The sequence below is a fragment of the Centroberyx affinis genome, unplaced genomic scaffold (assembly GCF_046629955.1).
Source record: "Centroberyx affinis isolate AG114_WGS23_722 - 3 ecotype Tasmania unplaced genomic scaffold, CSIRO-AGI_Caff_v1 ptg000100l_1, whole genome shotgun sequence".
NCBI classification, from domain to species: Eukaryota; Metazoa; Chordata; class Actinopteri; order Beryciformes; family Berycidae; genus Centroberyx; species Centroberyx affinis.
Genome location: NW_027278802.1, coordinates 707,337 through 729,407, shown reverse-complemented (window position 1 = coordinate 729,407; position 22,071 = coordinate 707,337). Strand labels below are relative to the sequence as shown.

At 39.6% G+C, this 22,071-nt stretch overlaps 3 protein-coding genes across 3 annotated transcripts; 2 read left to right on the top strand and 1 right to left on the bottom strand.

Moving 5' to 3' along the window:
* Positions 1-601: 601 nt before the first annotated feature.
* On the top strand, positions 602-4,823 carry LOC139647200 (zinc finger protein 420-like). The gene has a single exon (XM_071523069.1). It carries the CDS (start codon positions 759-761, stop codon positions 3,807-3,809), a length of 3,051 nt encoding a protein of 1,016 aa, XP_071379170.1. The 5' UTR covers positions 602-758; the 3' UTR covers positions 3,810-4,823.
* A 2,803-nt stretch (positions 4,824-7,626) lies between these two features.
* Positions 7,627-9,504, top strand: gpank1 (G patch domain and ankyrin repeats 1). The gene is given in 5 exon segments (XM_071523089.1): positions 7,627-8,044; positions 8,047-8,090; positions 8,221-8,362; positions 8,452-8,526; positions 8,660-9,504. Coding segments are annotated over 5 exon segments (852 nt in total). The 5' UTR covers positions 7,627-7,764; the 3' UTR covers positions 8,971-9,504.
* Positions 9,505-9,613: 109 nt separating this feature from the next.
* Positions 9,614-21,891, bottom strand: LOC139647210 (cytochrome P450 3A30-like). Its single transcript, XM_071523079.1, has 14 exons — positions 21,739-21,891; positions 21,440-21,533; positions 21,262-21,314; positions 20,926-21,025; positions 20,506-20,619; positions 20,296-20,384; positions 19,197-19,339; positions 18,916-19,043; positions 18,739-18,814; positions 18,475-18,656; positions 18,322-18,389; positions 17,390-17,548; positions 10,717-10,879; positions 9,614-10,564 (listed from the first exon to the last, which is right to left on the bottom strand). The coding sequence occupies exons 1-14, from the start codon at positions 21,807-21,809 to the stop codon at positions 10,481-10,483; spliced, it is 1,524 nt and encodes a 507-aa protein (XP_071379180.1). The 5' UTR covers positions 21,810-21,891; the 3' UTR covers positions 9,614-10,480.
* Positions 21,892-22,071: the final 180 nt, after the last annotated feature.

Sequence of the window (22,071 nt, the reverse complement as noted above, 5' to 3'; positions counted from 1 at the left end):
CAACAGTGTAGGAGTATCCGAGAGTGGATTTTTCCTTTTTAATATACTGTGTCTTTGTACAATGATGTCGTTAATATGATAATGACTAAATTTAACAAAGAGTTACCATCAAATAGCCTAAATCACTCTTTTGTAAAGACAGTACACTATGATGAAGTTGAGCATGCTCAAGGTGACTCATACTGAGGTCAAACAAAATTAGTCTTGCACCACTTGGGTGCTGGGTCATCACAGTAATTTCTTCCAGGGGTAAAGGTGATTACATTGGAGAGAAGAGGGGGCTGCAGGTGGTAAAGGGACTGTGGTCGACCTTTGGCTTTAATTATAATGAACCTTGGTTAGAGCTTTCTTTGATAACACAGGGCTAAAACAAAGAGTTTGGCTACACAAGACTAAGCTAATGTTAACAAAATTGGGGTTAGATGACAACACGGACATCATCTGTAGGCCTATAGCCTATATTTCAGTACAGCAGGAAGGCAGTTCATACACAGGAAATTTATTTTTGTTAGTCTGGTGATTGCAAACAGTTGACTGAGCCTGGAACTAAGCCATGTTTGTCTCTTCCACAGTTTTCCCATAGACTGTCCATGACTGACCAGAGAGTGGGACGAACCCTCGGGAGCCTAGGTGGTGCAGCTGGACAAATCCTGTTAATCAATATGATTCTAAGACAATGACAACTTCATTCAATGACTCTTACCTAAAATAAAATTAGCCCCTGTCTAATTGAGAGAAAACACACACAAAAAATTACAATGGATGAAGTGACTATAGAACTGGATGAAGAGGTGACGAAACACGACTCCTCCACAGAGCCACTACCAGAACCGCTATTGATAATATTATCCCCTCCCCCAACTTTCTTGCCTGTCCCCGGTGAACCGACTATGTCGTGGGATAGATGGCACAAGTCTTTTGAACACTATCTTGAAGCGCTTGGTGAAACCGAGTTGGTCGACTCTACTAAGTGTGTGCTCTTACAGAACTGTCTTGGCCAAGAAGGACAGCGTGTCTACACAACACTGATCCAGGGTGAAACCACATATGCGGCAGCTATCTCTGCACTCACAGTTCACTTCAGCTCTGGTCGCAACCCTCAAACTGGACGTAAATTCCAGCAGAGGGCGCAGAGGCTTGGGGAGACTGTAGAGCAGTTTGTCTGTGCATTAGAGGAACTGGTAAAGCCTTGCAACTTTGGAGACTTAGAAGAGAAACTGATTCTCGATCAGCTGATTGAGAAAACAAACTGTACACAACTCAGAGAGAGACTATTGGTAGAAAAGGAAACTTTGACACTGGCCGAGGCTTTGGTTATTGGTAAACAGGTGGAATCTGCCTCACTCAATGTAGACAGTGGAGACCATCCTGTTCGAAGAGTGGCCAAAAGGGGGAGGCCTGGACACTGGGAGAGACGAAAAAAACGAAAACCTCATGTGACTATAACCCCATCAAGCTCATCTGGGTGCAAAGATAATGATTATTATTACAGTAATGAGAAACAGTATTATAGTAGTAGTGATGAACATTATGGTGATAGTGGTGATGAGACTGATCCAGACTATGATGAAGCTGAAGATTATGATGGTGGTGGTAGTGATGCAGAAAAGGTTGTCATTTCTAAGACTAAAACAAAGGGGCAGTTCTGTCCCATCTGTACTGATAGGAGCTTCAGAAATGCAAACAAGCTAGCCAGACACATGAGGACGCACACAAAGGAGAAACCGTTCAGCTGCCCAGTCTGTGCTACGACCTTTAGCCAGTCGTACCACATGACCAGACACTTAAGGAACCAGCATAGTGCAGGCCAGCATGTCTGCTCTAAATGTGGGGAAAGTTTAGGAAGCTGGGCAGAGCTGAAAACTCACAAGAAGACCCATGCCCCAGAAGTACTGTCATGCCCTGATTGTGATAAAAAGTTCCTGAAGAGCAGTGTGTTATTAAATCACATCAAGTCACATAGCAAGGGCCACTGCAACCAGATAGAGACACGCAGATCCCCAAAGTGTGATGGACTTAAAAAGCAAGAGTCACACAACAAGGATAATTATAGTTATGAGAAATGTTGTTATGGTGGGGATGAAAATGAGACTGATAATTCCAATGATAATGAGTGTAATGGGGGTGAGCTGACTGATGCAGAGTTTGGTAATGATGATGCTAAGGATAAAGGGCCTGAAGTTGGTGGTGATAAGATGGAAGATGAGGACTGTGATGAAGCTAAATATTATGATGGAGGCGATGATAAAGAAAAGGTTATCTCTAAGACTAAAAGAAAGGGACATTTCTGTCCCATCTGTATTGACAGGTGCTTCAGAGGGGCAAACAAGCTAGCCAGACACATGAGGACGCACACAAAGGAGAAACCGTTCAGCTGCCCAGTCTGCGCTACGACCTTTAGCCAGTCGTACCACATGACCAGACACTTAAGAAACCAGCATGGCTTAGGCAAGCATATCTGCTCTAAATGTGGGGAAACTTTTGGTAGCTGGGTAGAGCTGAAAACTCACAAGAAGACCCATGGCCCAGAAGTACTGTCATGCCCCGTTTGTGAAAAAACATTCAAGGAGAAGAGTGCATTGGTAAATCATATCAAATCACATAGCAAGATCCAGTCCAACCCTCTGCACCTCATCTGCACTGAATGTGGTAAAATATTTGGTAGAATGTATCATTTGAAAAGGCACTTAGCAACCCATGGCAAATCAACAAAAAGCTTATGTTACAAGTGCCCCGATTGTCAGAGGAGCTATTCCCTCCTGAAAGACCTCAACAAACATCTGGAGATTCATCGGAAAGACAAGAATGGGACTTGTCTGAAGTGTGACCAAACCTTCAGCTGTCCAGAGGAACTGGAGACACACATGGAGATTCATGAAAAGTCTTATCTCTGCACCGTCTGTGGGAAAAAGTTTAAGGTTGAGTATGCATTGAAGAAACACGAACAAGGGCACAAAGAGGAACAATTTTATTGTACATTGTGTGACAAGCACTTCTCCAAACTTTCTCACTACAAGAGACACATAATGGTCCATGTCAGGCGGGAGTCCAAATGTCCACACTGTGAGAGTGTCTTTCTACAGTTAACGGCTTTAAAATACCACCTGAGGACTCACATTGAAGAAAGACCGTACCAGTGCCCTTGTTGTATTGAAACCTTTACAAGGAAGGAAGATCTAGAACAACACTGCCTGAAACATAGGAAATTCAAGAAAGAAAAACCCTACTCATGTACCCGGTGCGATTACGCTTTCTCTTCACTGCCGGAGTTGACCGAACACATGAGCTCACACAAGGGAGAGCAGCCACTGAACTGCCCCGATTGCGGTAAGACATTTTTGAACAAGAACAAGCTGGAGAAGCACTTGAGCATCCACACGGGGGAAAGACCTCACCTCTGTTCCGTCTGCGGCAACGGGTTCCCCTCCGCCGCCAGCCTGAAGTTACATGTGCACATCCACACCGGAGACAAACCGTTCAAGTGTTCCCAGTGCAGTAAGAGTTTCAGATCGTCTAGCGGGCTGCGGCTGCACAGCAGGCACCACATGGCAGTGCGGCCCAGCTACCCGTGCCCCGACTGTGGGAGGACTTACGGTCGCATGACAGAGTTGAAGATGCACCAGCGTTACCACACAGGAGATAAACCGTACTCATGCACCTGCTGCAACAAGCGTTTTGTCAGCAAGGACAAGCTGAACGTGCACATGAGGATACACACAGGGGAGAGGCCGTATTCCTGCTCCCACTGCGGACAGACGTTTACACAGACTGGGGACAGAAACAGACACATAAATAAATACCACTTGTGAAGAATTGTCTTAATAAAACAGGTTTTGTTTGTTGCTTTTGTAATTGTCTGCCATACAATTGGCAAAATCATTTCCCTTTGGATGATTCAAGCATTTATCACCAATGAAGCATTCACCGTTGCCATCCAAACAGTTCCTCTCTCCCATCGCTGTTCACCTCGCCCTACCCTCCCCACCAACTCCGTCCCCTGGCCTCCTCTTAGAGACCACCACGGCACCTCTTCATGTAAAAGTCCTGGATGAGGGTTTTGTCCGCTCAGCCCATTCCCTTTCACCCCATTTCCATCCGGTCCATGCACCAGAGCCCCGTTAACTACCAGTTTACCCAGCCTGTACCCCTCTGCTCCTCTCATCTTTCCCATACTGCACTTTCTCACAGACCCACTCCACAAGTCTCAACCACAAACTTGTGATTGACAATCGACATCCGCCATCTGGCCCTTCCAAGGTTCACTAAGTGTTCACTACCATCACACGTGGAGACCAAATGACACCAGAACATGCCAGTCAAGAGTTGGTGCAGTAGGAAATACACTACTTAACTGCTGTCCCCTAGTCATCATCAACCTAACACAGTTCTAATGAAGTTTAATTAGTTGGTCTTCACTTATATGTGTTGCTTTTATGTTCTTTTCATTTGTGTTTCTTTTTTTTGCTTACAGGATCACCCTTTATGTGGATAGTCCAATGCGTACTATTAAGTGACTATAACGTGTCACTAAAAAGTCCACTGACTTTCAGGTGATACTCACAGTAGTGTGAAAAGAAGTGTATAGATATTAAGTGTCCGGGTTAGAGTTAGAAATGGTGTCAGGGTTAGGTTTATATAGTCAGTAAAGATGCAGAAAATAGGCAAATGATTTCTTGTCGCTGTATAGTTAGTATATTAAGTATATCAGCATTGGACTATCCAGATAAGTGTTTGGCCTACTGCTTACGGTGCTCTTCACTTTGATTTTAACTTTTTGTTTTATTTACTCTGTAAACTAAGCGCTTTGTAACTGTGTTTGGAAAAGTGCCATACAAATAAAGATTAATATTATTATTCATTATTTTATTTTAGTCTGTACTTGTAAGAAGAAGAATTGTTTTGAACAATGTTGATAAAAGGTAAACATTTTTAGAAAGAAATGAATTATATCACATTTCTCCTCACAATTAGAAGCTATGATATACTCAATGCAAGCTGCCTCACAGGTTCTTTGTTCCCAGTTGATTTGACACAATACAAAGAGGAATCAGTCAAGTCACATATGAATCCATCATAACAGGTGTAAATGAAATCATCTACATGTAAAAGCCTCTGAAGCATTTTATCGTTAATTATACCCAAAACCATATCCTAAGTGCTTTGTCAGCACATCCTCAAAGCCAGGCATTTTGCTTGGCCGTTTTATGAAAAGGATCAAGTAACAAAGAAAGGCAAATAAATTAGGGCCTTTATGTTTTGCATTCTAGATTTATACAGAGGTTAATTGTGCAAAGAGCGAAAAAGCATGCATTTAGGGTGGGTTGCATCTATGAGGATATAATCTGGATTTAAATTGCTTATTACAATGGTATTAATCGGGTGGCATCAAAAATTCATGCCTGATATTATGATCGAGGATTAACCCTAAACTGTTACTAATCCAAACGGCCACACGATCTCACTGTTATTCATTATTTGCATTTACTTGCATCTTTAAAGTGGCAAAAATAGGCTCTGGTAGGCCTACATTGCCTTCATCTTGAGTTTATAAAAATTACAAAAATTAAAGAGGCTAATGTTTTTTGTTTTAAAATGTATTTATCCAAAATGTGGCTGGTGGATAGGTTTTGAGTTACAATCACAGGGGGCAGTGGAAAGAAAATACATTTCTCTATGGGGGTTAAAAGCTCAGAGATACAGTGAGGCACTAGTTCAAAATGTTAAAGGTGATCAATAAAATTGAATGGTAGCCAATGAAGTGAAGCTAATGGAGTAATATCCTCCTGCTTCAGGTCCTGTTGTCTATAAAAATCCAGGTTGGCAGAAAAACACCAAGTTCTAAGCCAACAATTGAGGGTGAACAGACAACATATGACTTTTATCCCTGATTGTAGAAGTGGGGGGTGGGTGGGGGAATAGATCAGATGAAGATCTTATGTTTGGATGAGGAATGCTTGTTTTGGAATGATATGAAGTTCTCTTTGTGAAGGCCAGATTGATGTAGTCTGATGTCATTTATATTAGCATGAATAATTACAATGTCAGGTTGACTTATGTCCATTGAGGGAAATGTCAGATAGTCTTAAACTAAAGATCTGTGAATGAATCATGAGTCCAGGTTGCACACAGTGGAGTTGTCCAGTTTATCCACGGAGACAGATGATGAAGGTGGTGAAGGGGATAGTGACAATGATGGTGAGCTCAGAGAATGAAACTGGTGTTGTGTAGAGATGGACTACGACTGGTGAATAGGGATTTAAAAAATTAAAGGTCTCTGCTTCTGCCCAGCTTCAGTGTCCATGAGCAGGACACTGACTCCCTGCCAGCTCCATGGGTGCTGTTCTCTAAATCACTGGCCTGTATATGTTTTACATTTATGGTGATGCTATATTTTTAATTCCCTGAAAATTAGACATGAGATCTTGAGATGGATAATCTGTAATAGTCTAAACTTTCATAGCAATATAGAAACGAAAGAGCAGTACATCTACCGGTACAGTAGGCGGCAGTACGCACTTTTCAGTCATGTAACGCTAGCTAGTGCTAGCTTTGTTTGTGACCAGAGGAAGAAAGAGATGTTGGACACAAGCTTAGAAAAATCAGGCAATAGACGCTGCTAGCTCGCTCGTCACTTGTGTAATTTTCTTAGTTCATGTTTATGTCCTAATCTCGAGTTTGGAAGCGAATTGGGTAATCACTGAAGTTATCGAATTAGCCTCAACTTTAAGGAACTAGCTAGCCTCTCAACTATCGATGAGCTAATGCTAACCTAGGTAACTAAACGATCGATAACGTTGTTAGCTGACAGATGCCTCCAATGCTGCAAAGCTAAATTATTAGCTGGTGTGATGTTATTTTAAATAGTTAAGTCGAGCCACGGTAACGTCATATTAGAGATAATAAAGGAAACGTCTGTTAGAGAATTATTTGAACGAAGCATAAGCCAGAAAGCCACCTAGCTAACGTTACACATAGCCTTACTACACTGAACAAGTGGCTTGCTAGCTACTCCACCAACCTTATAAGTCCTAAGGTTATAATATAAGCATAACATTTTCTGGCGTATAGAATATTTTCAGGGTGTAAATGCACATAGGAAACAATTCAATAGCTTTATCTACTCTAATCACTTATCACATGTTAAAATGAGCTGAGATGTCAGTTTTGTTTCTGCTTTAAACATTGTGATTTAACATTGTGATTATCTTGTGGGCAGGACGTTTGACCTCTCTTGTTATGACATGATCAGGTGTCTCAAAAACATTTTGAATCCTAGACTCCAGCAACAAGCATAGTTCATCAGCATTTTTAATCTAATAGAAAACTGCCTCTCTGTGGTCCAGGAGCAGTAACCACTCAGAAAGTGCTTCTAGTCTAGGGTACAAGAGCAGGGCAGTTGGCTCAGAAATACACCTGAATTTCAGCCTAAAGCAGTCCTGACAAAATGCTGTTAACAGCATTTCTGTTTTCATAATTCGTTAATCGGAGGTTGAGGTCTAGCAATCAGACCGATATTCCTTCCTACCATGTAGTGATTACATTTTTCACCTGCCAAACCTTTCTGGACCTGCAGAACTGAATGTTGTTGGTTATCAACCTGCTTCATATGCACACCCATTATGACGGCTCTAGGCTACTTCACTCCTGCCAGTGAGCAGGATATTTTCTGCAATAGTACAACACAAAAGTCCAGCCCTCAGCCAACCAGCATACTCAGTGGAGAAGAGGCTAGACAGTTCTATGAAAGTTTAACCAAAGACGGTGATGGACAGGGGGAATGGAGGAGTGCAGCAGGCGAGACACAAGACGGCAGAGTGTGTCAGAGTAGACCGAAGAGAAGAGAGGCCAATAGACGAACGAGGAGGAGAATTAGTGGTCGAGGGATACAGCAGGGGTCAGACAGATACTACAGTGGACAGAAGGGTTAGTAGTGAAGGTGAAGGCATCCAAAGCAGAATGGGAACAAGAGAGAGGAGTAACATCGAAAGGTCCATGGAGCTCCAGGGGCTCAAGCTGCTGCGCTGTGCCCAGGAGGGGGACCTCTCTGGCTGAGAGAGCTGATCTCAAGGGGGGTGGACATCAACTTCCAGGTAGAGCACTGCTTTGTGTGTTTGTGTGAGAGAGATGGGCACAGGGGTTAAACAATTCATTTTAAGTGACTTCCAGTGCCTTTGTTTTTTTAATTTGTATTTACATGTCTATGTGTGTTCTCCCCTCCAGGATAGTTACTTCTGGACAGCTGTGATGTGTGCGAGCTGGGCGGGCCAGAGGGCTTCAGTGAGGCTTCTGCTGCAGCGAGGGGCAGCCTGGGTTGGGGTGGTTGACACACAGGGCAGGGATGCCAGGGAATTGGCATTGGCAGGTACACCCACGCATTTGGACTCTTCATAACTTTGTGTGTGTGTACTGTGTAGTTGGAATCCTCTATTTATTTATTTATTTTTTCTCCAGCGGGCCACCAGGGGGTGTTGGAGGAGTTGGAAAGCTATGGAAGAAATGCACAGCAGACACACAACCTGACAGCAGGTTAGTACGCACACAGATGTAGGCTATACAGCCTAAGTCAAATATCAACCTCAAGTCAAATACAGACGACAATATTGTTCACTTTCACATACCCCGTCTCACCTATGTTGTCTCTTATGCTTTTTCTCCTCAGTGCCCCCCAGCCCCAGTGGTGCGATGTGTGTGGTAACCAGTACAGCAGCAGTCTGTCGTCGCATCTCTCCTCCACCCTGCACCAGTTCAGCCTGCGGCGTCCTCCACCCACCCCCCACTACTGTCTCCCCCTTCCAGCGCCAGCTACAAGATGATGGGTTCGCTGCGGCTGGGACCCGGAGAAAGGGCTGGGGCCAGAGGGGCTGGGCCTATGCAGCCTGTGCCAACTGTGCTGAAGAGAGACCAGAAAGGCCTGGGCTACGGACCGATGAAAAGAGCCAAAGTTACTCACTTCACTGCCAAGGATCATGAAGCGGTGAAACCATCCTCTAAAGAGAAAGAGGCGAGGGGAGGAAGGGGAAAGAGGAAGGAAGAAAGCAGGAGAAAGGAGGAAAAGGATAAGAACTGGGAAAGAGATTTTCGTGCCTCTTTTTATTTTTGACATCTGCTCCCAGAATGACTTTACCACACTTGTGTGTGTATCTGATTGAAAAACGGCCCATAGCTCTATTATGAGGATGAGTTGTAGCTGTGATCTAAGTATATTCTCTCCATGGTGGATATTTCTCACAGGGGTGGATCTTTCCTGTGCAGTAGACTGTTTTCTACTCCAATTTTTAGGTGTTTTTGAAGCAGCAGGGAGGTTTTTTGTTTTTTTTTAGCACAATTTGAATACTTGAATCTACCTGGTGGTGGATGAGTTGAGTCCCCCCCCCATTTTACATTTATATATATGATTATATGTAAATGTAATCAATTATTATTATTACCTCAAAGCAGATAATCGCTGTCCTTTTATGAGTGAATGAGTCACGCCATTGTGTACAGGTTATATAATGACCAAATAAAGTGGCATTGATTTATTTGATCTTAATCTTGGTTGTGTTTGCTGTGTTATAAAGCAACTAAGACTGCTATAAAAGGTTACAAAAATAGATTTTACACAAATTTCATCATCAGCCAAACATCTTTATTGTGATCATTGCCCCCTGTGTGTGATCCAGTCCCTCCATTTACAATCAGCATGGAAAGAAGCAGAGATTTATTTTTATGGCAAATTGCTTTGCGTACATACTTTGTGATTTATTACTACTGCATAGTAGTAATAAAACATATAATATGGAGACAATGCAGCCTTCATTTGTTACTGCAATTAGTTGATTACTAGGACTGAACAAAACAGTGTGGCTGAAGTAGTTAGTGGCCAAAGGTATCTTGTCTTTATTGACTGCAGTAATGGTATTAAAGGTTGACTTTTATAAGGCAGATTTTCTGAGAAGTGTTATGCAACCTGACAGCTCTACAGTGAAGGACTCTGAGAACCATGACAGCTTGACAAAGAGTAACCTCTCACCTAATGTTGCCCCAGCACAAACATGTGACAAGTTGAATGAATGAATGCTTGCTTTTATTTGATTAAAGGACTGCATAACCTCGGTTTCAAAGCGTGTTACACAAATTAAGTATATTATTACAGGTGTGACACAAACATCTACAGATCTGGCTATAAAGTTTTGAGAAGCAAAATGTATCAAAGACGTCTATTGGGTTTGAAAACGTATTAGCCTATTACTGCTGTTTGCAAATTAGGCAATGCTTATTTTATAGTTTAGACTAGAAATTGTTGTCAAATACAACAAAATGAAACATTTACAACCACCAATTTACAATATTTTTTGTCAGCATTTACTGATTATTACACATAATATTACCATAACATAAGCATTTAAACAATTTGGATGCAGCACAGGCATGACATGTGCATTGTGTCTTTGTATCTTTATCACTGGACATCTTGGCTGTGATTCTTGTCCACATTTGCTTAGGTGGTGGAACGTGTCACCAGCTTCAGTTTGATTGGCTCCAGCGGACCTACCAGGCCTGCAGGGTTCATCCGCAAAGGAATCTGTTTAGTAAAAAAAAAAAAAAAGTAGGTGTAGAATCTCTCTCTTTTACAAATATGTAACAGAAGTCCAGCAAATGTATCGCCCCTCTACTATTTACATTGCATATTCTTTGTAATATTATAGACATGAATACATAATTTGAGTGTGTCACCTCTGTCTCCTTGCAGACGGAGAAGCTGTAGTTCTGTAGAATTTCCACCAAGGCCAGTTTAACCATCACCAGAGCAAATCGCATCCCGATACAGTTCCTCGGCCCCACCCCAAATGGCAGGTAAGTGTATGGGTCGATGCTCTGCTTGTTCTCCTTACTAAATCTAGAAAAACATACAGTACATACAGCAAGAAAAGAGAGGATGAACACCATATTGTTTTCTTTATTTGTATAAATCAGAAAAATAGATAAAGCATACTTTTTTTTTTTGATCAATATGTTTATTGATTTTTCTTTTTTAACAGGAAATGTATAAGTAAATAGATTATATGAAAAACAACATCAGCATAAGACAAACGGCAATAACCACATAAAAAAAAAAAATTAACAGGAAAAAAATAATAATAGTCAACTAAAATAAATAGAATAAAAAAAATAAATAAATAAATAATAATAATAAAATAAAAATAATAAAAAAAATAAAAAACAAAAACAAAAATGAAACATCTCAAGTAAAACAGAAGTGGTACAGAAGCAAAAAACGAACAAAATGACCTTCTACAGTGGTCTCATCCAATAGTATAGAACATAATTGGGACATATTTCCAATGAAATACAGTGCCACAAGCCAGTTAGATAACTCTCTCCACCACCCCACATAAACACAAAGCATAACAAGTTACCCAGAATTCCCCTCATTAGCCAGTATTACACCCACATCACTTCGCCTAACAAAATCAAAAAATGGTCCCCAAACCTTTTTGAAAGTATTGTGTTTACCCTTCAGCATATGTTATCTTTTCCATTCCAGATAAAGCATACTTAGTTGCTGATCCACCTGTGTTCCCCCAAAACTTCATAATAAAATGTATTCATTATCTCTCATTATTATATGCTGCATATATTAATGGTATTTTCATAATGGTTTGACTATTTCATACAGTATACATTGTGACATTTTTATTAGATTAAGTTGGTGCCATATTTACTGTATATGTAACATGCCATCAACTTTTATTACTCTGTAAAGCACTTTGAATTGCCCCAGTGTATGTGTGTGTGCTATACAAATAAAGCTGCCTTGCCTTGCCTTGCCTATATACAGTATATAGCACTTATTTCAAAATCCATATTTAAGTAAGCAGTCCGTACTGCTAGATAAGCTAAGTTAAGACTTTATTGATCCCCTTGGGGAAATTCAGGCAACATCTGTATCCAAGCAAATGCAGTAACAATTGTAACTTTAATCCATACATACAAGTAATCAATTTTTCCTGCTAATAGTAATGTGTTTGAATTGACACCAGCATATATTTTCTATTTCTATTTTATAGCTTTGTTGGTTTTTAATTAAATGTCTTTTTTAGGGGTCCAAGCATGTAGTGCTGGGAACCCTATTGTAATTGTTTCCGATTATTATTATTCTTCTCGTGCCTTAAAAGTATCTGGATCTCAGAAACCATAAGCCCCACAGCAGCCAAACTTTCCACATAGGTTGGAAAACTCACCCACTACTCAGGGAAAAACAATGACACCAATCTACCTGATGGTGGCGCTATAACAGCCCACTTCCCCTGGATTCCTTGGATCATTATGCATCTATCCAAATAGACCACGCCCATTTCCGTCTGACTAGATTTTCCGCCATTTTGAATTTTCTCAAAAACCTATTTTTATGAACTCCTCCTAGACCGTTGATGCAATCATCTCCAAATTTGGTGTGCATCACCTCTGGAACCCCATGATTAAAAGTTATGAAAAGATTTTTGATATTCTGTACCGTTCTGAATTAATTAGCTTCCAAAGTTTAGTCAAAGGTTGTGGGCGGGGTCTATTTTACAAAAATTGCCGTAACTCATGAGTGCATTGTGCTACCTTCACCAAATTTGGTAGACATGTACAGATGTCTACTCTGAGATACAAGCCCGAATTTGCTGTCATTTCACCCATAGGAGGCGCTACAGCAATGTTTCAAATTTTAAATGGCCGTAACTCAGTAACTATACATCATAGAAACAAAATTTCCTGTATTCCTTGGGTAAAGCCGCATCATTTTGATAGGCCCCGCCCATTGGCGCCTTATTAGATTTTCCGCCATTTTGAATTTTCTCAAAAACCTATTTTTGCGAACTCCTCCTAGACCGTTGACGCAATCATCTCCAAATTTGGTATGCATGATCTCTGGCCTACCCTGATTAAAAGTTATGAAAAGATTTCTTGTACTCCATATCGTTTGGCCGCTATAGGCCAATCAATTGTAGGGCGTGGCACATATGTGACAAAATGAGCCATAACTCATGAACGCCTTGTGCTATCTTAACCAAAGTTGGTGCACTTGTGCAGGTATCAACTCTGAGGCCATGTGCAACATTTGGTGTCTACAGCACACATTTACCCTAGAGGTCACCAGATGCTTGGACCCCGTCATTGCCGCCTGCGGCTATATATATATATATTTTTTATTGATTATTTGTTTCTTGCTTATTATATATTTGTGCACTGATTGTCCACATGGGATGAAATGTGTGTGTGTGTGTGTGTGTGTGTGTGCGTGTGTGTGTTTTCACCTGACTGACCCGATATAGATATATCTATAATTAAATGTAACTTTGAAAGGCTACAAGGCAACTACTACATCACCAGTTCGATTCTGATGATGCATCTTGCCACTGACTGGGCCAAGGGGGGAGTGCATCATTTGTGGGGGACGACATGTTTCACTTGTATTCTGTGAAAAAAATGGTTTGAAAATGTTCTGTCAAAGCCAAAATTAAGGACATATGTGCATATCAAACAGAATTTTGTCCCTGAATTATATGTTACACCTCGTTTATCTAGAAGCCAAAGATCTTTGGTTGCACAGTTGAGAGCTGGTATTCTTCCTCTGGCCATTGAGGTTGGTCGATTCAAAAATACCCCGGAGGAAAACAGACTGTGTGAGCTGTGTGATTTGGGTGAAGTGGAAAGTGAGTCCCATTTTCTTTTGTACTGTACAAATTATGATGACTTAAGAGAGTTACTGTTCCATGAAATCGTTCGACAAAACCCTGAAATATTCTGGTGTTCAGATGAGCAAAAACTGGAATGGCTGTTTAATTTTGATGTGTTTAAGTTTGCTAACTTTATCTCAAAAGCCTGGAAAAGAAGGCAAGATAGATTGTTTAATTGATATTTATTTTGATTTTTCAGTAACACATGGCTGATTCTAGAATTGCGGGTACATTTCAAGTACAGAAAGAAAACAAAAAATAGGAATGTTTTTTCCATTCAACATGTTGTATTATCGTAGAGCACACTTTAAATTTAACATTGTCAGTATTTGCTGATCTTAAACCTGTAAGATTTTAAATATTGTTTCAGAAAATCAATGTACTAACAGAAAAATCGGTCAACTCTGTTATAGACAAATTGGGTTAAATATATATAGTCAACAAATGTTATACAATTTAAAACCATGCCTTCCTAAAAGAACTTATGTCTCTACATCCATTAATTCAACTTTAAATCTAATAAGATAAAGACTTTTTGTTTTGGAGTAAAAAAATAAAAAAAATTAACTGACAAGTTGCCAAGATAGTGTGCATTTTCTCTAAATATAGTTTTAATAATGAATGAAATGCTTTGAAATTTCATGTGGTAAGAATGTTAGTTATGAGACAGCTTCTGATCATTTTGTTAACAATAAAACATATCTAATGATCATTTTAAAGACAAAATCTTACAAAAACAGAGTTGACATTGATGATAACAGAGTTGATCTGAATAACAGAGTTGACCACCTGTAGTTAAAAGACCAAAAACAACAACATTTAGTACCTGACTCTGAACCTTTTAAAATGATTTTTAAATATAAAAACAATTATTTAATCCTACCAAGTATCTCTGAATTACAGATCTTTCATGAACTTGTATAATAACGGCATGTCTCCCGTTCATTATTGATCTAGAAAATAAAGTATTTTATTTTTCAAGAAATTGGTATTTATCATTAAAGGTACACTATGCAACTTTTTTACACACCTACAAAGAAAGAGACAGAGCTCTTGATACAAGGAATAGCAGTTTGCAAGAGCTAACATGAGTTTTAGATGTACTTTAATGTCATAAAAGGTTTGTTTATAATTGTATTGTTTGTAAACATTAGAGCAACACAAGCTTGTATTTTGAGTTATGGTGTGGTGAGAACAAAAGAGAACAATGTCCTATCTAGAAGTCATATAGTTAAGGAATATAAGACTATATAAACAAAATTATTACTCAAAAAGTTACATGGTGCACCTTTAATGTGTTAAATGTGTAAAGAAACTATAAAGAAATTAAGGAGTAGGCTATACCTTTAAGACAAAACATTTTACAAATATTCAGTTTATATACTATCATTTTGACTAATACTAACAATCAAATAACTACACTTTTCTCAATCTACCAATAACTTTGTGTACAGTTACTCTAATTTAATTACTCATGGACTCATGGACCTATGCACTCATCTAACCTGGATGTCTGTGGGTCAAGGTCAGAGGCCTGTCTCTCAACATAGGCAGTCTTAGCCAGCTTCACTAAACCTAACATTGGTGGTCCCTGATAACCGGTCTCACATAGCTGGTTATCAACTGGCTCTGTCAACCCAGGATTTACCTATCCAGCTATGAGCGCGTTCACATGAAAGAGGCGGGGTTTGTAACAAATAGCCAATCACATGCAACATGGACAGATCCAGATCAGACAATTTGGATAAGATAAGATGAAAGTATTGATCTCCGTGGGGAAATTAGATTGTTGCAACAGCAAAATTAATATGATTCAGCGGGGAAAAGGATATAGAATATAAGCGCAAAGCTATAAAAAGAAGTAATAGAAATAGGCAAAAATAATAAAATAATCAAACAATAAAAGCCATAGACAATAAATAGACCTAATTATAGGATTATATAGGCCTAAACCCTAATATATACTGCTGACATTTTCAACACATTGGTATCGGAAAACATAACCGCGAAAAAGTAAAGTTGTTTCTGCTTCTAAGGCTAGAGAGGATTACTGGAGGAACTGCCCCGTCATTAGGACACAGTGGGCATATTTTCCATTGATACAATAATTTGTGGACACATTGAGGCTGTAAAAATATTTTCTATTCATAAAGTTGGCCATAAAATTATAAAAATTAAATTAAAATCATAAAATTATTCAAATTTCATTAACCTGGAATGGTGTACCTAAAATGTACCCTTTACATTAGAATGACCCATTCATATTCAATTTATTTATTGTATTAATAATTTATTGTAAAATAATGTAAAATGCTTAAATGTGGTTGGGAACATTTGACTCTGTTACTCATCGTCAACTCTGTTATTGTTAAACTGAGTAAAACATTAACAGAGTTGACGGTAACAGAGTTGACATTTTTCACCATTTTGTGCCTTAACTCCATGTGCTAACCTCAAACCAGATCACAGTAACAGATTTGACAAATAATTAATCTACTGTTGGTGTATCTTCAACATTTTGTACAAAATCATGAGAGAAGAAGCATGACAAACCTCACTCTCCTCCAGATGTTTCCCGCCAGAGAAAGTGACATCACTGAGTGCAGGTCACATGCTTTATATATGAAGGCTTTGGAGATTTTTTTGCGGTTTTATAACAGAGGTAACAGAGTTGACCAGAACATAGGGACAGGCTCAAAATATACTTTTTTATTACTGAAATTACATACAATACAGAAAATAGATATTCTCAGCAATTGATTTTATAACTGTTAATAGACTAAGCACAAAAAAACTGAAAATTACACTTAATTCTTCTATGTTATTTCAAGTTGAATGTATAAATCAGGAGCTGAAGACAGCCAATAATAGGTGGGGTGGAAGTGATTTGGTTAATATTTTATGTATAAATTATGCTTAAAATATACATCAAGCATTATTATTAGTGAGTGTTTAATATAGTTACTATTATTATTTAAAATTGATTCACAAAAGAGCATTTTTGGGTTAAATAACAAAAGGTTAACCTGGCAGACGCGAAATGTACCCGCAATTCTATAACCACCCACATAGTAAGTATAGTAAGGAGTTCTGCCCTATAATGATGGTCTGAAGATCTGAAGGTGAAAGATGCTTTAGTTTCCTTATTTTCTGTCTCTGTTGTTTGACAATGTATACACTGTACTCTGGTCCTGGCTCGTTTGAATTTATGGTGTCTTGTAAGCCCATGCAGGCTGGGCATACAATTGTATGCACGACACAATAATAAAATTTCATTCATTCATTCATTCATTCATTCATTCTGTTTGCCATTTTCCCTGCTTAATCCTATTACTTTTTCTTACTTACTTACAAGCTGGTGACATGAAAGAGACTTTTGATTGATGCCACAATGAAGATAGTTACAATAGTCTAAATGTCAGGAGATAAAAGCATGAATGACATTCTCCAGATTACAAAATGATAAAATGGTTTGATTTTAGAAATGATTCCACCACTCTCTTGTTCAATGAAATAAAAAAATACTCCTGGAAGCTGTCTTTACTCTGACAGGCAGGCTTACGTCATCATCGTTTATTGGGGGACCCAATAATGGGACTCCTTAAAAATGGTTATAGAGTATTATTACAATATTATCATTATGTAAGTGCTCACAACACACACATACACACACTGGCAGCTACCTGTCAGGCTTGAATTCCTCTGGGTCTGGCCACAGGTCAGGGTCACGGTGCATAGCGTAGACTGGAATCATAACAACTGTATCCTTAGGGATAGTGATACCATTGATCTCAACAGTTGATTTAGCAACACGGTCCAGACGTGCAACTGGAGGGTAGAGCCTAAGGGCAAAACAAGAATGTTTTCAGTGAATCTTTATTTGACCTTACAAGTTATATTTTAGACTCGGAAAGTAATGATGCATATTCCATTATCTTCATCAAGGAGAAATCCACCCTGGGACACTCTTACACTGTTATATATCATCAATCTGTGATGTTTAAGGGGTTCCAGTTATTTTGCGATGAAGTGTTGTAATTAATTTTTTTGATGTCTCTACTTTCCCTCAATCTGCCTTGTCTACTTCTGCTTCAGTTAGTCATTTCATGTTTCCCAGAATGCCTTTCAACAACCCCCAGATAATGTGCCTGAACTTGTTCCATTCTGCACATGTCTATCGAGTCTACTGTGAAGATTGGTATCTCTTCCACTTCTATGAAGGATTTCTCCCTGTGTGATTGGTGAACATTGGTGCAAAATGTTGACTCAAGAAAGAAAGAAGGCCTTGTTCGTTGATTCTCAGGGACTGACCAAAACCTGATTACTGATGAAGTTTCAGATAGTTGGAAAATTTTCAGCTCTTAAACTCCATTATAACTGCTCCTGAAATATTTCAACATGACGTCATGTCATCTATATTTGACCAGTTATCCACAAGAATAAAAAAAAACAAAAAACAACAAAATGGACCCAGAAATGGAAGGAAAATCACCAATAGCTGTTTTTATAGGAGTGTTAAACGGTTTTAGGGTGGATTTTTCCTTTAAGTGTAATTGTTTGGCTAGTACAATTAAGTACAATTCAGTACAATTAAAAGACATAAAATGACGATGACCTCAGAGACTCATTGACCACGCAGTCTAGGTACTCCATCTGCATCAGAGCTTCATATTGGACTGGAGCCTACAGAGTTATCAATCACCATTCAGTTATATGAAAAAAACAATGTTGATAAATCAAAAATGTGGACAGTGTGATTCTGTTCTACCTTATTAGGGAAAGTAGAGTCTATCTCCTCCTGCAGGCGGCTCATGACTTCAGGATTTCTTGCCAGGTTGTAGGCCAAGAAAGTGAGTGTGCTTCCGCTTGTCTCGTAACCAGCAAAGACAAAGATTGTCGCTTGGGACAAGATCTCATGATCACTTAGACCTGACGACATGGGCAGAGGTGCTGGGAGGGAGACGAGAGGAGGTTTCAGGGAAGGAAACATTTTGTGTGTGTGTGTGTGTGATGTCTCAAAACAAGTAATTACCCTTATTCTGCTCTTCTCCATTGGAGTCACTGACTGTCTGGGAGTTGATCATCAACTGAAGGAAATCCACCCGAGTCTGAAACATGCAAAGCCATTAGAATGCATGTGTTCATGCTGTATGTGTGTATATGCGTGTATGTGTGTGTGTGTGTGTGTGTGTGTGTGTTTTGTCCAGACCTGGTGTAAGCCCCTACCACGTTCTGCTCTGATCTTCTCTAGGACCTTCTGAAAGAAGGCAGTAGCAGACTTAGGGATAAGGGAGAATCCCAACATCTCAAAGAGAGGAAGAAGGAACGGAAACATCCCTGATGGAAGAGAGGACGGGGTAAACAGTTAACACTCACTCAAATCATTATCCAAATCAATTTACTCTATTTTATCCCTCTGTGTAATTATCAAACTTACTTGATTATATCAGTACAAGGAAAGACAGGTAGACAAGACAAGCATTGGTGTACCTTGGATGATGAAGAGACTTATGGGAAATTTGAACAGGTTTTTGGCGTGGGTGATGAAGGGATCTGAAGGGTTGCTGAGTGAGTCAATATCCACACTGAATGCACAGCTCGCCATCACATCCATACTGTAGGAACCAAAGGAGCTGGGACACACACAGTGTATCAGTTAAGATGTTTGCAGCCAGCACTTCTTAACGTAAGAACAGCAACACAGCACCCATAGCAGAGGCCTTGCCAAACTCTTGGTTCTATCTATGACCCTGGTTTTCAGTTTTCACAATGAAAACCAGAACTATTAGAAGATAGAAGACAGATGGGTATTGAGGTCTGAATTACTGCAGATTGGTAGACATTATTATGTAATATGTCATAGTATACTTCTGTTTTCGATATTGTTGTATTTGCCAAATACATATGATATAGATTATAGGATAATACTGTATGTGAATCTTAAATATAGGGTTTAAAGAATATATTTGCCCTTGTAGAGCTATTTGAAGAGCTCTGTGCTGTGTTAGTATAGGCTGGTTAGACTAGTTAATAAAAACAAGCAACTGACCACATCAATACAACTACATTATCAGCTTCAAAGGGCATTGTTTCTGTTATCGGGATATCGTCTGCTCTCTTCTCTACATCCAATCCCAGGAGCTACATGCCTGATATTATAGGGTGACAGGTCTGCAACCAATCAAAAAACCTGTCAATGTGGTCATAGAGCCACCAAGATACCATACAAGATATGCATAAATGAGTAATAAGACAATGGACAGTTTATAAAGGACAGTTTATAAGACTTCCAGTTTTCTCTTCTGTCAACTGAGCCTTTAAATTAAGACTTGTGGCAGCGGGTTTTTGGTTGTGGATGTTTACAAATCACTGTTTAAAAGACACCATTATTTGTGTTTTATTTTGATAACTGTATTGAAGGTGTAATTTCTAACATCTCAGGGGGCTATAAATCCATCCACACATATTGCATGAGACATGTTTTATCATTTATCATGTTTTACCATTTATCATGTTTTATCATTTCTCAAAAGGAATAGGTTTAATTCATGTAACATTTGGTAACCATTCATTGTCGGAGATTACTCACTCTTTCACACTGATAACTTCATCATTGCGCACCTTGAGCCTCAGGCTGTCTCTCAGCTTGCGGGAGTGATGTCTCATAATGTCAAACATCTGAGACAGAAGAAAAGAGTGCAGAGTGAACAGAAGTACAGGAGACATGGAGAGGAATCTCTTAAATGTACCAAAGTATGAAGTGTGAAGAGTCAATAGGGAGGAAATGGACGACTCCTACCTCTTTTATACGGCCAGAGGTGAAGGCGGGAGAGAGGATATTACGAATTCGTCTCCACTGATCGTCCTCTGAAATAGACACTGCATCATAGAGATCCCCGTTGAGACGCAGGTTCTAAAGGAGAAGCTTGTCATCACAGGTGTGTTTGTGTGTGTGTGTGTTTACGTTTGTATTTGTGTAAAGTCAAAGTCATTTGAAATACCAAGGGTTTCCCACCACCAAAATTCATACATAATGGGTGTTAGGGTAGGGGGGTGGGGGGTTACATTACAGCAGAAGACACATGGCTATTTTCTTCTTTTTTTTTCCCTCTGTCAATTTGTGAACAAAGGCTGTCGTATAATTTTTTGTTTTTTTGCTCTACTCTCTTCTATCTCATTCCTTTTCATTCCACTCAGTCCTGATCTTATGTGTTCTTACCCGTCGGTTGGTAAAGTGGGAGAAGCACTCCTTCACCATGATGGCTTTCAGCATGCCAGGGTCTGTGACAGCCAACATGGGCTTCCTGAACTCATACATGCTAGACATACACACGCATGAAAGGTTATTACGATTACATTTTGGGCATTTGAGCTGAAATCCGTGTCCTCAGTGAATTACAATGAGCGCAGCAGGAGAACAAGCTTACATTCACACATTGCCAACATTCCAAGTAACCACGCAAGGGTCAAAGTCTCACACACACACAAAAACATAGTGGCCTCTTGCGTGGCACGCTACACACATAAATACACTTAAAAGGCTTTGTGGACTCACCCCCATACTTTGCCATACTGTTTATAATGCTTTTGGTCATCTATGTAGTAAACCTGCCAACACAGAGGACATTTTTATCACTAATGCTACTGTCATCGTTGTAACACGGGAAGGAAAGTTGGTATTTTAAGAGCTGGAAATAGGAATCCAAAAATGAAAGCGTAAGGATTCTACACACCTGGTCGAGTCTGCCAACTGTGCCCCAGTACATCCATGGCTTGGAACCAGGGATCCCCAACTTCTCAAATATTCCATAAGTCCGGTAGCCATACCTAAACATACAGGACGGAAAAGGTTGAATCATTTCTTCAAAGTCACATGTATCTTTCAGACAGGTCATCTACCACCCACCTTCTCTTGTTCTCTCAATTTAAGTCTGTAGTCCAAGAGAAATAGGCCAGAAATCTGAACAATTCATTATATATTTCACCTGACTACAAATACAATTCATGGTTAAAATCTGTAGCTGATCCTTACATAATAAATAGGCTGATGAATATGACCAGCAGAGTCCATGTTTCAAAAGAGATGAAAGAAAGAATGCCCATGGTGCTTGCCTGCTTGTCTCAGTACAAACAACACCCTGATCTCGGTTTCACAGTCTTACACTGTGAACTCTACTCTACTTTAACAGGAGGTGTGTTTTCTTGGGCTGAGTTCCATTTCAAAACATCATTCCCTTCTGTGGGCTGCGTCGTAAATCCGAGGCAAGCAGCACTGAGCAACAAGCTCCCTTGCTGCCACACACCCATCTGTATGTGTGTGTGTGTGTGTGTGTGTACAAACTCTTGCAACATTACAGTTAATGGA